Genomic DNA, 16738 nt, shown 5'->3' with positions numbered 1-16738 from the left:
CGCGATGGGGGCGAGAGAAGTGGGGGCAACCGCCCGACTCGAACCTGGGGTTCGTGGGCCTCTGGCGCTGTGCAGTGTTAACTGCAATAAAAACATTTGAGCAGTACCCTTGTGTTTTGGCACTTTTTTTTTGCAGCAACAAGTGAGTTTTTTGGGAGGGGAAATGATGCAACTTCACTTATAGACAGGCTGGCTCACGTGCCTTGAATTCCCCTCCCCAGCAGTGGGTCCTCAGCTTTCTGGATTGTATTGGAAGGGGGGAAATAAGATCTGACGAGATGGCGGTGGCGGCCCTTCTCTGGAACTACATTCCCCAGAAGGCTTTGCAGAGTGACCCACCATCTTCAGTCAGCTGACTAGTTTGGAAGGAGCCCATTGGTTCCTTCCCTCACACTTAATTGACAGTGCAGTTCTTGGTCTTGCCTCTGCTCTTGGTTTCTGGATTCCCTTTCAGTCATGGTGGTGGTGGTGGGGGGGGGGGGTCAAAGTTCAGTCATGCAGTTCATGAAATTGTTCATGCTGTTCTTATTGGGGGGGGGGGGGGGAGGGAAACTTCCCTTTGTTTTGCTAAATGTTTCAGCTTCCTCAAATGTGCATGGTAACCCAAAAAGTCCCCCTGGAAAATGAACTGTTTTCCCCCCTCTCATATTGAGTTCTGATGGTGTTCAAGAGCCTTCTTGTGATGTTTCTGGAGGGGTGGCACAGTAGTTTTAGCGCTTGATTGCGTACCTCTGGTGTGTATTTATAAGCGCTGGACCAGAGGCTGTCAACGTTCACTTCACTGATGGGGAAAATAAACTGCAACCGGAAGGACCGCCCCAGGAAGAGCCTTCCTAAATCCCTGATTGGACAAGAGGCGCTGAATGACAGCTGCTTCTACCAATCAGATCAGCCCCCTTTCTTAAACCAGTCGATCTGGAAAAATGATCGACCTTTTCGGCTGCGTTTTGATTTTGTTTCCTTAGCGCCCCGGGATAAATTTCTCTGGAAAGTCACATTTTTGTTTTTTTTTCCAAGGTAGGGGGACAACGCTTTTTATGCGTTTGGGCGCATCTGAGCATCTGCGATTGTGTTTTGCTGGAGAATTAATGAACTTATCGATGTGCTTTTGGGACGTTTAAAAACTGCGACGCTAGATAAATATTCCTATGGAAAAGCAGTATTTTGGTTTAAAAAAAAAACCAAGTAACAGGTTTATTCCCTGCTGCAAAGAGAAGAAAGAAAACGCAGCGTTTCGGCCGTGGAGCCTTCTACAGGTGTGAGTATTTTGGTTTCTGCTGTTGTATCTGGTTGAGAAAAATAGTGTTGGCAAATTAAATGTAAGTTGTTTTATGACATATAGTCCGCGGTGTTGTTTTGATTTCGCCGGTGAAAATATTTGTATTTATTTTCGCCTTGTTTTTGCACCTGTTATGCGGTTTCTGCCCGAGATGTTGTCCTCGGTATTATGCTATTGGTTTGTTTGTTTATTGCCAAATAGATTCATGGCTGTAAAAATAAACTTTATAGTTTATAGTTTTTTAGGAACACGTATTGTGTTTGTGGTAATATACGCTTTGTAGCATTAAAACAGGGACTGCTGGCCCAGTGTCTCCGTCTCAGAAGAAATTATTGAGGGTACTGCACAATGTGAGACATTCCGAGATCTTCACAAATTCCAGCAGCCGTATCACCCTGCAGTTCACAGCTGGCAGCCCACTGGAGCTCAGCAGGTGTGAGCCTGGCCGGTACCTAGAGGGGAGACTCCTGGGAAAAACTAAGGCTGCTGCTGGGAGAGGTGTTAGTGGGGCCAGCAGGGGGCGCTCTCACCCTGCGGTCTGTGTGGGTCCTGATGCCCCAGTATAGTGACGGGGACACTGGACTGTAAACAGGCGCCGTCCTTCAGATGAGACGTCAAACCGAGGTCCTGACTCTCTGTGGTCATTAACAATCCCAGGGCGTTTCTGGAAAAGAGTAGGGGTGTTACCCCAGTGTCCTGGCCAAATTTCCCATTGGCCCTTACCAATCATGGCCTCCTAATAACCCCCCTCTCTGAACTGGCTTCATCACTCTGCTCTCCTCCCCACTGAGAGCTGCTGTGTGGGGAGCGGACTGGAGCATCATCCAGGTGGGGGCTGCACACTGGTGGCGGTAGTGGGAGTCCCCATGACCTGTAAAGCGCTTTGAGTGGAGTGTCCAGAAAAGCGCTCTATAAGTGTAGGCAATTGTCATAATAATTATTATTAAATTCGGGAACGTTGTGCAAGTCCTGCATGGGCGCCATGTTTGTGGAGATCAGCGCAGGGCTGACTGGTCACTGTGTACTGAAAGCAGCGCCCCCAAACTATGAGTTCAGCCTTCAGACCAGTTGCAACAAACATGGCCGCTGAAATTAGCCCCCCGTTTAACTTGAATTACCTTCAGTGTTGACAGCATGAAGTCTGTAAAAGAATTTCTTGCTTAGAATGTTTTTTCTTTCCATTGACAGTGATGTTTTTCCTTTTGTCCGGTTGCAGATCGTACATCAGCTCCACTGTTATATTCCTGTTTTTTAAAATTATTTGCCATATTTTCTCCCATGATTCCTCCTATCGTTACCTGATATTGGTTCATTAAGTTACGGGTTTTCTTATCCGTTCAGTCGTGTTTGCTGGGTCGTTAGATGGTCTGATTCCCAGTTTCGTCTCCTTTGTGTTTGATCGCAGCTCGTCTGGAAAGGGTCTTGACACCCTGTATCGTTCACACCACGCCGTGTCGCAGACAGTGGCCGCCGTCACCCACTTTGTCCGTCCCCGGAGCTGTCATCGAGAGCATGAATGCTAAAAAATAACCCCAAAAGAAACAGTGTTCGATCCCAGAACAGTTGGTGATCACACACAGGTAGTAATCCACAATGAACTTATTATAATAATAATAATAATAATAATAACAACCCTGTCCAGGGTGTGTGTGTGTGTCCTGTGATGGACTGGTGTCCTGTCCAGGGTGTGTGAGTGTGTGTGTGTGTGTGTGTGTCCTGTGATGGACTGGTGTCCTGTCCAGGGTGTGTGAGTGTGTGTGTGTGTGTCCTGTGATGGACTGGTGTCCTGTCCAGGGTGTGTGTGTGTCTGTGTGTGTCTGTGTGTGTCCTGTGATGGACTGGTGTCCTGTCCAGGGTGTGTGTGTCCTGTGATGGACTGGTGTCCTGTCCAGGGTGTGTGTGTGTGTGTCCTGTGATGGACTGGTGTCCTGTCCAGGGTGTGTGAGTGTGTGTCCTGTGATGGACTGGTGTCCTGTCCAGGGTGTGTGTGTCCTGTGATGGACTGGTGTCCTGTCCAGGGTGTGTGAGTGTGTGTGTGTGTGTGTCCTGTGATGGACTGGTGTCCTGTCCAGGGTGTGTGTGTGTGTGTCCTGTGATGGACTGGTGTCCTGTCCAGGGTGTGTGTGTGTGTGTGTGTGTGTGTGTGTGTGTGTGTGTCCTGTGATGGACTGGTGTCCTGTCCAGGGTGTGTGAGTGTGTGTGTGTCCTGTGATGGACTGGTGTCCTGTCCAGGATGTGTGAGTGTGTGTGTCCTGTGATGGACTGGTGTCCTGTCCAGGGTGTGTGAGTGTGTGTCTATGTGTGTCCTATGATGGACTGGTGTCCTGTCCAGGGTGTGTGTGTGTGTGTCCTGTGATGGACTGGTGTCCTGTCCAGGGTGTGTGAGAGTGTGTGTGTGTCCTGTGATGGACTGGTGTCCTGTCCAGGGTGTGAGTGTGTGTGTGTGTCCTGTGATGGAATGGTGTCCTGTCCAGGGTGTGTGAGTGTGTCCTGTGATGGACTGGTGTCCTGTCCAGGGTGTGTGAGAGTGTGTGTGTGTCCTGTGATGGACTGGTGTCCTGTCCAGGGTGTGAGTGTGTGTGTGTGTCCTGTGATGGAATGGTGTCCTGTCCAGGGTGTGTGAGTGTGTCCTGTGATGGACTGGTGTCCTGTCCAGGGTGTGTGTGTGTGTGTGTGTGTGTCCTGTGATGGACTGGTGTCCTGTCCAGGGTGTGTGTGTGTGTGTGTGTGTGTGTGTGTGTGTGTGTGTCCTGTGATGGACTGGTGTCCTGTCCAGGGTGTGTGAGTGTGTGTGTGTCCTGTGATGGACTGGTGTCCTGTCCAGGATGTGTGAGTGTGTGTGTCCTGTGATGGACTGGTGTCCTGTCCAGGGTGTGTGAGTGTGTGTCTATGTGTGTCCTATGATGGACTGGTGTCCTGTCCAGGGTGTGTGTGTGTGTGTCCTGTGATGGACTGGTGTCCTGTCCAGGGTGTGTGAGAGTGTGTGTGTGTCCTGTGATGGACTGGTGTCCTGTCCAGGGTGTGAGTGTGTGTGTGTGTCCTGTGATGGAATGGTGTCCTGTCCAGGGTGTGTGAGTGTGTCCTGTGATGGACTGGTGTCCTGTCCAGGGTGTGTGAGAGTGTGTGTGTGTCCTGTGATGGACTGGTGTCCTGTCCAGGGTGTGAGTGTGTGTGTGTGTCCTGTGATGGAATGGTGTCCTGTCCAGGGTGTGTGAGTGTGTCCTGTGATGGACTGGTGTCCTGTCCAGGGTGTGTGTGTGTGTGTGTGTGTCCTGTGATGTACAAAACAGAGACGGAGAAGACTTTATTGATCCCGAAGGAAAACTGAGGTGTTGCAGCAGTCCAGTCCAGGACAAGCCAAAAAAAAAAACAGACACCAGAAAAGACGAAAAATTAAAATGCGTACAGCAATACAAAAGAAATATTAAAATAATCTCTTAAATAGAAATGTAACAGAGAAGAATCGTGGGGTGCCAGAGTGGGTTTTCAGAGATCGGGGGGAGCAGAGCGATTCTGAAATGAAGGAGAGGCACGTTTAACTGGGGTATCGGCTTCCACCACAGGGCTGGGCGGCTTGTTCCCCACCCCCGCCCCTCTCTGTGTACAGAACAGCCTCCTGTCCTGACTGGAGGAGCTCACCCAGCTGTGTCTGGAGAGGAGCCAGGGTATCGGCTTCAACCACAGGGCTGGGCGGCTTCTATCACAGATGGCAAAGGAATCAGACTGCTCCCATCGAGACCATTTTATTGTGCAGTTCCATTATTTCACACACGCTGTACAGATGTGGATCAGGCACATGAATTACACTGCGTGTGGGAGATCCCAAGTATGACATTTTGGAGCTACGTGATAGTCACCCCCTGACTTAAGCTCTCCAAATGCCCTGAATGAACACGGTCAAGAAGGTGCATTTGAAATTTTCTGCAGTCACGCTAGAAACATGGACATAACCAAACCCCTTGATGTAGATCAGCAACACCCTAACCTTGATCCTAACCAGAACCCCAGGAGCAGGAAAAGTGATTCCCATCCTCCATGACATCATAAATCACCACATGACATCATCAGGAAACTTGACAGATAGCCCAGCAGGGACCGTGAGAGAGCTCTTCCCGGTCCTCGTCCTCCTGCCTCAGACTCCGATGGCCATGTCCTGGGAGAGGCTCAGCTGGTCCAGCTCTTGCAGGGCCCGGTCGTACTCCCCCTGCAGCTGCTCTGCAGACAGACTGGAGGGGCGCAGGGCCAGGAAGCTGTAGGCGTCTTCGCAGTGAGAGAACTTCTCCCCCACAGTGGAGCAGCAGGCACACAGCACCTGGAAGGACTGCAGTGTGTGTGTGTGTGTGTGTGTGTGTGTGTGTGTGGTGCATTGCATTGATGTTCACAGTACAAATGTGTAGTGTGTATACAGTATAGTTGGGTGTAGAGTGGGGTTGCGTGTATTGTGTATACAGATCAGTGGTGTGTAAAGAGTGCGTTGATGTATGTAGTACGAATGTGTGTGCACGTGTAGTGTGTGTATTCGTTGCGAGGATGTATACAGTACGAATATGTGTGCATGCAGTACAGTGGGGTGTAGAGTGCGATTGTGTGTATTGTGTATACAGATCAGTTGTGTGGACAGTGTGTGCATTGATGTATGTAGTATGAATGTGTGTGCATGTTTTGTGTGTATTGAGTATACAGATCAGTGGTGTGTACAGTGTGTATGCATTGTGTTGATGGATATAGTGCGAATGTGTGTACATGTGTAGTGTGTACACAGTACAGTGGGGTGTAGAGTGCGATTGTGTGTACGCGTTGTGTTGATGGATATAGTGCGAATGTGTGTACATGTGTAGTGTGTACAGTACAGTGGGGTGTAGAGTGCAATTGTGTGTACAGTGTGTATGCGTTGTGTTGATGGATATAGTACGAATGTGTGTACATGTGCAGTGTGTGATTGTTTCAGATCAGTTGTGTGGACAGTGTGTGTATGTGTTGTGATGATGTATACAGTATGAATGTGTGTACATGTGTAGTGTGTACACAGTATAGTTGGGTGTAGAGTGCGGTTGTGTGTATTGTGTATACAGATCAGTTGTGTGGACAGTGTGTGTATGTGTTGTGATGATGTATACAGTATGAATGTGTGTGCGTGCGTAGTGTGTACACAGTATAGTCGGGTGTAGAGTGCGGTTGTGTCAGATCAGTTGTGTGGACAGTGTGTGTATGCGTTGTGATGATGCATACAGTATGAATGTGTGTACATGTGTAGGGTGTATACAGTATAGTTGGGTGTAGAGTGCGGTTGTGTGTATTGTGTATACAGATCAGTTGTGTGGACAGTGTGTGTATGCGTTGTGATGATGCATACAGTATGAATGTGTGCGTGTGTAGTGTGTATACAGTACAGTGGGGTGTGTATGCGTTGTGTTGATGGATATTGTACGAATGTGTGTACATGTGCAGTGTGTGATTGTTTCAGATCAGTTGTGTGGACAGTGTGTGTATGCGTTGTGATGATGCATACAGTATGAATGTGTGTGCGTGTGTAGTTTGTACACAGTACAGTGGGGTGTGTATGGGTTGTGTTGATGGATATTGTACGAATGTGTGTACATGTGCAGTGTGTGATTGTTTCAGATCAGTTGTGTGGACAGTGTGTGTATGCGTTGTGATGATGCATACAGTATGAATGTGTGTGCGTGTGTAGTGTGTACACAGTACAGTGGGGTGTGTATGGGTTGTGTTGATGGATATTGTACGAATGTGTGTACATGTGCAGTGTGTGATTGTTTCAGATCAGTTGTGTGGACAGTGTGTGTATGCGTTGTGATGATGTATACAGTATGAATGTGTGTACGTGTGTAGTGTGTACACAGTATAGTCGGGTGTAGAGTGCGGTTGTGTGTATTGTGTATACAGATCAGTTGTGTGGACAGTGTGTGTATGCGTTGTGATGATGTATACAGTATGAATGTGTGTGCGTGCGTAGTGTGTACACAGTATAGTCGGGTGTAGAGTGCGGTTGTGTCAGATCAGTTGTGTGTAGTCAGAATGAGTGTAGTGTGCATGTGTGGAGAAAAATGGCCGTTAGTAACTGGAAAACGAATGGCAGTCCTACAGTATCGTAGTTTCCAGCTACCGTAGAGAGCTACCCGTCCGGCTGACGGAGGCTCCCACTGAAATCACACCAGCGGTCTGCCCCTCTGCCCCTGTGCCCCTCCGCCCACCTGCTCTGCCTCATCCAGGCTCCTCAGGTACTCCTCCTTGAAGTCCTGGATGTAATCCAGGAAGCTCTCCCCCGCCTCGGTCTTCTGCCCCAGGCTGCCGATGGCCACCCGGGCCGTGTCGCAGAAGTTGTGCAGCCTCAGCAGGATCTGCTGGACGCGGGACAGGCAGCGCTGCACCTCCTGCAGCTGCTTGGGCTTCCCGAGCTTCCCTGAGGGGGAGAGGGAGAGGGGGAGAGGGGGAGAGGGGCGGGCAGAGACGTTACCGACGTTGACAGTCCAGCCACCCGCCCCAGTACAGGGACGCGGGGTGGGGGGAGCGGGAGTCTATCCCAGCAAGCAACAGGTTAAGGCAGGGTTCACCCTGAACAGGACAGCAGTCCATCACAGGACACACACTCACACACCCTGGACAGGACAGCAGTCCATCACAGGACACACACACACTCACACACCCTGGACAGGACAGCAGTCCATCACAGGACACACACACACACCCTGGACAGGACACCAGTCCATCACAGGACACACACACACTCACACACCCTGGACAGGACACCAGTCCATCACAGGACACACACACACACCCTGGACAGGACACCAGTCCATCACAGGACACACACACACACTCACACACCCTGGACAGGACACCAGTCCATCACAGGACACACACACACACACTCACACACCCTGGACAGGACACCAGTCCATCACAGGACACACACACACACACACACACACACACCCTGGACAGGACAGCAGTCTATCACAGGACACACACACACACTCACACACCCTGGATAGGACACCAATCCATCACAGGACACACACACACTCACACACCCTGGACAGGACACCAGTCCGTCACAGGACACACACACACTCACACACCCTGGACAGGACACCAGTCCATCACAGGACACACACACACACACACACACAAACACACACACACACCCTGGACAGGACACCAGTCCATCACAGGACACACACACACTCACACACCCTGGACAGGACACCAGTCCATCACAGGACACACACACACACACACACACACACACCCTGGACAGGACACCAGTCCAGGACCAGGAGTGGACACCCCCCCCTCATTCGGCACTCCTACCTAACTCCACCAGCACCTGGGAGTAGACGGCCTGCATGCGGTTGAGCTCGGCCGCGTTGTCCCAGATCTCCCGGGTGAGCCGGTTGTCCTCCCCGTAGAGGTGGCGCAGCTCGTCCTCCAGGGCGCCCAGCCGGGCGCTGTTGCTCTTGTCGCTGTAGGCCCAGCAGCCGCCCTGGCGCTGCCTCTTCTCCGCCAGCTTGTCCTGGATCTGCTGGCCCACCCGGGCCTTCTCCTCGCTCAGGCGGGCCAGCCGGTCCTTCAGGGCGTGGGCCTGCGTCCGCAGCGCCTCCGCCTCCTGCGTCTTCTTCTCCCTCTCCTGCTGCTCGCTCTCCCGGACCGCCTTCACGTCGCTGCAGGTGCTGGCCACGCTGCCGTTCAGGCTCTCGTACCTGCGGCCAGGAGAGAGGGAACAGGCTGCAGGAACTGAGTCTCTTTAGTCTGAAGGGAGGGTCCCACACTGACAGGCTGGAGGAACCGAGTCTCTTTAGTCTGAAGGGAGGGTCCCACACTGACAGGCTGGAGGAACTGAGCCTCTTTAGTCTGAAGGGAGGGCCCCGCACTGACAGGCTGCAGGAACTGAGTCTCTTTAGTCTGAAGGGAGCGCCCTGCACTGACAGGCTGGAGGAACTGAGTCTCTTTAGTCTGAAGGGAGCGTCCCGCACTGACAGGCTGGAGGAACTGAGCCTCTTTAGTCTGAAGGGAGGGTCCCGCACTGACAGGCTGGAGGAACCGAGTCTCTTTAGTCTGAAGGGAGGGTCCCACACTGACAGGCTGCAGGAACTGAGTCTCTTTAGTCTGAAGGGAGCGTCCCGCACTGACAGGCTGCAGGAACTGAGTCTCTTTAGTCTGAAGGGAGCGTCCCGCACTGACAGGCTGGAGGAACTGAGTCTCTTTAGTCTGAGGGGAGGGTCCCACACTGACAGGCTGGAGGAACTGAGTCTCTTTAGTCTGAAGGGAGCGTCCCGCACTGACAGGCTGGAGGAACCGAGTCTCTTTAGTCTGAAGGGAGGGTCCCACACTGACAGGCTGGAGGAACTGAGTCTCTTTAGTCTGAAGGGAGCGCCCTGCACTGACAGGCTGGAGGAACCGAGTCTCTTTAGTCTGAAGGGAGGGTCCCACACTGACAGGCTGCAGGAACTGAGTCTCTTTAGTCTAAAGGGAGCGTCCCGCACTGACAGGCTGCAGGAACTGAGTCTCTTTAGTCTAAAGGGAGCGTCCCGCACTGACAGGCTGGAGGAACTGAGCCTCTTTAGTCTGAAGGGAGGGTCCCACACCGACAGGCTGGAGGAACTGAGCCTCTTTAGTCTGAAGGGAGCGTCCCGCACTGACAGGCTGGAGGAACTGAGTCTCTTTAGTCTGAAGGGAGGGTCCCACACTGACAGGCTGGAGGAACTGAGCCTCTTTAGTCTGAAGGGAGCGTCCCGCACTGACAGGCTGGAGGAACTGAGTCTCTTTAGTCTGAAGGGAGGGTCCCACACTGACAGGCTGGAGGAACTGAGCCTCTTTAGTCTGAAGGGAGCGTCCCGCACTGACAGGCTGGAGGAACCGAGTCTCTTTAGTCTGAAGGGAGGGTCCCACACTGACAGGCTGCAGGAACTGAGCCTCTTTAGTCTGAAGGGAGCGTCCCGCACTGACAGGCTGGAGGAACCGAGTCTCTTTAGTCTGAAGGGAGCGTCCCGCACTGACAGGCTGGAGGAACTGAGCCTCTTTAGTCTGAAGGGAGTGTCCCACACTGACAGGCTGGAGGAACTGAGTCTCTTTAGTCTGAGGGGAGGGTCCCACACTGACAGGCTGGAGGAACTGAGTCTCTTTAGTCTGAAGGGAGCGTCCCGCACTGACAGGCTAGAGGAACCGAGTCTCTTTAGTCTGAAGGGAGGGTCCCACACTGACAGGCTGCAGGAACTGAGCCTCTTTAGTCTGAAGGGAGGGTCCCGCACTGACAGGCTGGAGGAACTGAGCCTCTTTAGTCTGAAGGGAGGGTCCCACACCGTCAGGCTGCAGGAACTGAGCCTCTTTAGTCTGCAGGGAGGGTCCCACACCGTCAGGCTGCAGGAACTGAGTCTCTTCAGTCTGAAGGGAGTTTAAAACTGTCTGAAAGCGGAGAAACAGCAAACACCTCCTTGCACAGAGGGCGGCGGGGGCGTGGAACACGACCGCCCAGCTCCTCGGTGCAGCCTCGGCTCCATTCCACCATTAAACCACGAGACCCGACGTATGGTTTATCCATTTTGCACAGCTGTTCCACTTGAGGCCGACTGAACCCCGATTAAAACGATCAGAATGATCTTTAACCCCCCCCCCCCCCTCTCCCCAAGCGAGCATCGGCAGACCCAGCAGCCGCGAGCTGGAGATCCCCCCCGAGGAAGTCGGGATGCGTACTTCTCCACGACGTGCTGCACGTCGGAGCACATCTTCTGGATCAGGGTCTTGGACAGCTCCAGGCTGACCCGGGCCGACTGGGTCTGCTGGTCCCGCACCGCCTGCCGGATCGCCGGGAACACGCGTCTCATGACGTCGGTCCCCACGTTGGCGCACTTCGGGGGGGGGTTGGGGATGAACCGGAAATGAGAGAGAGAGAGAAAGGCAAAGATGCTTGTTCCCCACCCCCACCCCCCTCTGTGTACAGAAGAGCCCCCCCCCTAACCTGACTGGAGGAGCTCACCCAGCTGTGTCTGGAGAGGAGCCAGGGTATCGGCTTCAACCACAGGGCTGGGCAGCTTGTTCCCCACCCCCACCACCCTCTGTGTACAGAAGAGCCTCCTGTCCTGACTGGAGGAGCTCACCCCGCTGTGTCTGGAGAGAAGCCAGGGTATCGGCTTCAACCACACAGGCTGGGCAGCTTGTTCCCCACCCCCACCACTCTCTGTGTACAGTAGAGCCTCCTGTCCTGACTGGAGGAGCTCACCCAGCTGTGTCTGGAGAGAAGTCAAGGGTATCGGCTTCAACCACAGGGCTGGGCAGCTTGTTCCACACCCCCACCCCCCTCTGTGTACAGAAGAGCCTCCTGTCCTGACTGGAGGAGCTCACCCCGCTGTGTCTGGAGAGAAGCCGGGGTAATCGGCTTCAAAAACAGGGCTGGGCAGCTTGTTCCACACCCCCACCACGCTTTGTGTACAGACGTGCTGCCCCCCCCCTTTCAGTTTTAAATACACTTCCAGGCAGTGGTCCACTACGTGAGCATCACTATTAGTGCTGCCGGGCCAGTAATAATGATATTTAAAGGGCGCGTCTGGCGTTTCCGGGCGCGTCGCCTACCTGTAGAAACGTGGCCGCCGTGGAGATGCACAGCTCGCGCGTCTCCGTGCCCCGCTGGTGGACTTTGGTCTCCAGATCCGGGTACTGGCAGAGGCTGAAGTAGGACACCTTGAACAGCACGGCCGCCTTCTGCACCACGGAGACCAGCTCCTGGAGCTGGATCACCGACTGCACGGCGTGGAAGCCAGGCTGGACTGCGAGCAGAGGACGCAGGCGGACAGAGAGAGGAGGGAGAGGGGTGGGGGAGAGAGGAGAGAGGAGGGAGGGGGAGAGGAGAGAGGAGAGAGGAGAGAGAGGAGGGGGAGAAGAGAGAGAGAGAGAGGGGGGGGAGAAGAGAGAGAGAGAGAGAGAGGGGGGGAGAGGAGAGAGAGAGGGGGGGGGGAGAAGAGAGAGAGAGAAGGGGGGGAGAGAGAAGGGGGGAGGGTGGGGAGAGAGAGAGGGGGGGAGGAGAGGGAGAGGAGAGAGAGGAGGGGGAGAGAGAGGAGAGAGAGAGGGGGGGAGAGGAGAGAGAGGGGGGGAGAGGAGAGAGAGAGGTGGGGGAGAGGAGAGAGGGGGGGAGAGAGGGGAGAGGAGGGGGAGAGGAGAGAGAGAGAGGGAGGGGGAGGGGAGAGAGGAGAGAGAGAGAGGGGGTGGGGGGGAGAGAGAGGAGAGAGAGAGAGAGGTGGGGGAGGAGAGGAGAGAGAGAGGGGGGGAGAGGAGGGAGGAGAGGGAGGAGAGAGAGGAGGGGGAGAGGAGAGAGGAGAGAGGAGCGGAAGAGGGAGAGAGAGAGTGTTCAAATACAGCTGCTTCGACCGCTGTGGGAAAAGCTCGTCCCGGCCACCGGGAGGAGCGAGCCGGGAGTCTGCGGGGTTCGCGAAGGGGGGGGGGGGGAACCCCGGCGCCGTTTTCACTTCAATCCCAAAATAAAAAATGAATTCCCTAGATTAACACCGAAGAGGACACGGTGGTAGCCGAGCTCTAATAGGCGGGTCTTTGAGCAGTAACTCTTCAGCGGTCGGTTTTCACTAGTTGTTTGAGGACGCCTCACGGCTGAAGAGGGCGGCTGCTAATGCGGCTCTTTTCCGCCAGGGGGCGCCCAAGTCCTATCAGACTTCCACCAGGTCTACGCGTTCCCACAGCTGAAGCCGTTTGGACAGAAGGAAGAGATTCTCGAGGATAATATAGCCACCCGCGACTGTTTTGGGGGGGGGCATTCAGTTTCAAGTTTATAACTTAGATCTCACTTAACGCTGCTCAAGAATATCCTCGATTTTCTCAGCCTTCCGTCCCTGTAATATAACGGGATGAGAAGCTCCTTCCTCGAACGGCGGCTGATCTTGAATCCGCCTTGTGCGTGTGCCTCTCGACCGCGGAGCTTCTGCCACGCCTACCTGTGCTCTCCGCCATTTTCGGCTGCTGATCTTCTCTCCTGCTGGAAAAGAGAGAGACGGGGGTCAAAATGTTGTTGTTGTTGTTGTTTTTTTTTTTAAAACAACACCCTAAACGTCATCCAGGCGGGGCTGGGGTGGAGGGGATCCCCGTGACCCGGAGAGAGCTGGAGAGTCCGGAAAAGACGCTATATAGGTGTACGGCGGGGGGGTGAATAATATGAGCTGCACCCCCGCCTTTGGGGTAAGAAAGAGGAAACTTTTTTCTCTTTTTTTTACCCAAGCGGAGCGGTGGCTCTGCGCCTGGGGCCGGGAGGGTTTGCCGGTTCGAATCCCGCGAGCCGGCAGAGGAATCCTACTCCGTTGGGGGGGCCCCCCCTGAGCGAGGCCCTGAACCCCAGCTGCTCCAGGGGTGCTGTATAAATGGACGACCCTGCGCTCTGACCCCCCCAGCTTCTCTCTCTCCCTGTCTGTGTGTCTCCTGGAGAGCCAGCTGGGGTCTGCGACAAGACCGGTTCCTCATGAGTGATCTGATCTGATCTTAGAGCTGCTGCCTCTGCCGCGTTTGCTGGGGATCGTGGGAGTGAAGGTCCAAATTCTTACCGAGTGACATTTTTCGTGCTCTTCACGCGAGACGGGGGAAGCCGCAAGAAAGCCACGCGCGTGCCTCTTTTTATCCTTATTGCGTCACGCAGCGGTCGTTAAAAAAAAACAACCCACAGACGCAGATCTGAACTTTCTTGGAGTGGAAGAGGAACCCCGACAAACCCACAGCCCTGCTCCGTGGAAGAGCGCGGCGCGGGGTTCGTTCCACGCAGAAAAGCAGAAACGGACACCCACCCTGGACAGGACACCGGTCCATCACAGGACACACACACACACTCACACACCCTGGACAGGACACCGGTCCATCACAGGACACACACACACACTCACACACACCCTGGACAGGACACCAGTCCATCACAGGACACTCACACACACACACACCCTGGACAGGACACCGGTCCATCACAGGACACTCACACACACTCTGGACAGGACACCAGTCCATCACAGGACACACATACACACTCACACTCTGGACAGGACACCAGTCCGTCACAGGACACACACACACACTCACCCACCCTGGACAGGACACCAGTCCATCACAGGACACACACACACACTCACACTCTGGACAGGACACCAGTCCGTCACAGGACACACACACTCACCCACCCTGGACAGGACACCAGTCCATCACAGGACACACACACACTCACACACACTCTGGACAGGACACCAGTCCATCACAGGACACACACACACACTCACACTCTGGACAGGACACCAGTCCGTCACAGGACACACACACACACTCACCCACCCTGGACAGGACACCAGTCCATCACAGGACACACACACACACACACACACACACCCTGGACAGGACACCGGTCCATCACAGGACACACACACACACTCACACTCTGGACAGGACACCAGTCCGTCACAGGACACACACACACACTCACCCACCCTGGACAGGACACCAGTCCATCACAGGACACACACACACACACTCACCCACCCTGGACAGGACACCAGTCCATCACAGGACACACGCACACAGTGCTCGCGTAGGATCGGCGCGTCCCTGTGACCCAGGATCGTTCCACGCAGAAAAGTAGAAACGGACACACACCCTGGACAGGACACCAGTCCATCACAGGACACACACACACACTCACACTCTGGACAGGACACCAGTCCGTCACAGGACACACACACACACTCACCCACCCTGGACAGGACACCAGTCCGTCACAGGACACACACACACACACTCACCCACCCTGGACAGGACACCAGTCCATCACAGGACACACACACACAGTGCTCGCGTAGGATCGGCGCGTCCCTGTGACCCAGGATCGTTCCACGCAGAAAAGCAGAAACGGACACACACCCTGGACAGGACACCAGTCCATCACAGGACACACACACACACTCACACTCTGGACAGGACACCAGTCCGTCACAGGACACACACACACACTCACCCACCCTGGACAGGACACCAGTCCATCACAGGACACACACTCACCCACCCTGGACAGGACACCAGTCCATCACAGGACACACGCACACAGTGCTCGCGTAGGATCGGCGCGTCCCTGTGACCCAGGATCGGGGATTAATACCGGCGTCCGCACCCCGACACACAATGCACAGCAAAAACCCGCACAAAACGCGGGCCAGCCCGATCCAGCGCCTGGGAGACCGACAAGCTGATCGCTCGGGGGCAGCGGAAGAGCACCGAGCTCAAATACGCACCGAGGAGCTGCTGGGAACGCGCGGCGCCGGCTGCGCTTCCGAAGATGGTCTGATCTCCGCGGCGTGGAAGGAGGAGGAGGAGGAGGAGGAGGAGGAGGGGCGGGTCGGGTCGGTGATACAGCCCTGTGTGCGCTCGGCCCCGCCCACCCCCCCTCACCCCAGACCGCTCACCCCGCGCTACACGCAGCCTTTCCTGCTGCTGAAACGGGTGATTCCTGAAGAGGTGGGAGTTTTTCCAGGAATATCGAGAGAAGAACAGGCGTCGGCTTTCCGCTGTCCAACCCGGCTGTGTCTCTCGGGTCGGTTCCCGCCTCTCGCCTGCGTGTGGACGCACCTGCTCCCGCCCCCTGTCTGCTGGTGAGGAATTCATTCAGCCAGCTGTGTCCCGAGAGCGGCTTCAACGACAGGCTGGGCAGCCTGTTAATAATCATTAAAAATCCCTCACACTCTCTATAGCTCTTTCCTGGGCTCTCCCCTCAGATCTCTTCCCAGGTCAGGGGGGTCCCCTCCAGTCCCCCCAGTGTGCAGCCCCCACCTGGATGGTGCTCCAGTCCGCTCAGCACACAGCAGCTCTTAGTGGGACAGGTGGCTCTTCTGTACACAGAGGGTGGTGGGGGTGGGGAACAAGCCGCCCAGCCATGTGGTTGAAGCCGATACCCTCAATAATAATCATCATCATCAGCATCTTTACACTCTCTATATAGCGCCTTGCTGGACCCTCCCCTCAGAGCTCTTCCCAGGTCAGGGGGATCCCCTCCAGCCCCCCCCAGTGTGCAGCCCCCACCTGGGTGATGCTCCAGTCCGCTCAGCACACAGCAGCTCTCAGTGGGGAGGAGAGCAGAGGGATGGAGCCAGTTCAGAGAGGGGGGTGATTAGGAGGCCATGATGGGTCAAGACCAGGGGGGGAATCAGGCCAGGACACTGGGGTAACACCCCTACTCTTCTCCAGAGACACCCCGAGATTGTTAATGAGCACAGAGAGTCAGGACCTCGGTTTGACGTCTCATCTGAAGGACGGCGCCTGTTTACAGTCCAGTGTCCCCCGTCACTATACTGGGGCATCAGGACCCACACAGACCGCAGGGTGAGCGCCCCCTGCTGGCCCCACTAACACCTCTCCCAGCAGCAACCTTAGTTTTCCCCAGGAGGTCTCCCCTCCAGGTACTGACCAGGCTCACACCTG

At 54.7% G+C, this 16738-nt stretch overlaps 1 protein-coding gene across 2 annotated transcripts; it reads right to left on the bottom strand.

Annotated features, from left to right (window-relative positions):
• Positions 1-5006: 5006 nt before the first annotated feature.
• Positions 5007-15609, bottom strand: LOC148813397 (uncharacterized). Of its 2 annotated transcripts, none has more exons than XM_088908344.1 (7): positions 15556-15609; positions 13237-13277; positions 11867-12060; positions 10991-11145; positions 8612-9000; positions 7492-7700; positions 5007-5600 (listed from the first exon to the last, which is right to left on the bottom strand). In XM_088908344.1, the coding sequence occupies exons 2-7, from the start codon at positions 13250-13252 to the stop codon at positions 5412-5414; spliced, it is 1152 nt and encodes a 383-aa protein (XP_088764470.1). In that variant the 5' UTR covers positions 13253-13277; positions 15556-15609; the 3' UTR covers positions 5007-5411. The 2 variants fall into 2 exon arrangements, with proteins under 2 accessions (XP_088764470.1, XP_088764471.1); XM_088908345.1 differs by having other exon boundaries at positions 13237-13274; positions 15556-15604.
• Between the last annotated feature and the right edge of the window lie 1129 nt (positions 15610-16738).

This window comes from Atractosteus spatula (genome assembly GCF_055471065.1).
Source record: "Atractosteus spatula isolate fAtrSpa1 chromosome 10 unlocalized genomic scaffold, fAtrSpa1.hap1 SUPER_10_unloc_1, whole genome shotgun sequence".
NCBI lineage: Eukaryota > Metazoa > Chordata > Actinopteri > Semionotiformes > Lepisosteidae > Atractosteus > Atractosteus spatula.
Note: the sequence above shows the minus strand (reverse complement) of the source record. Positions and strands in the feature narration are given on the sequence as shown.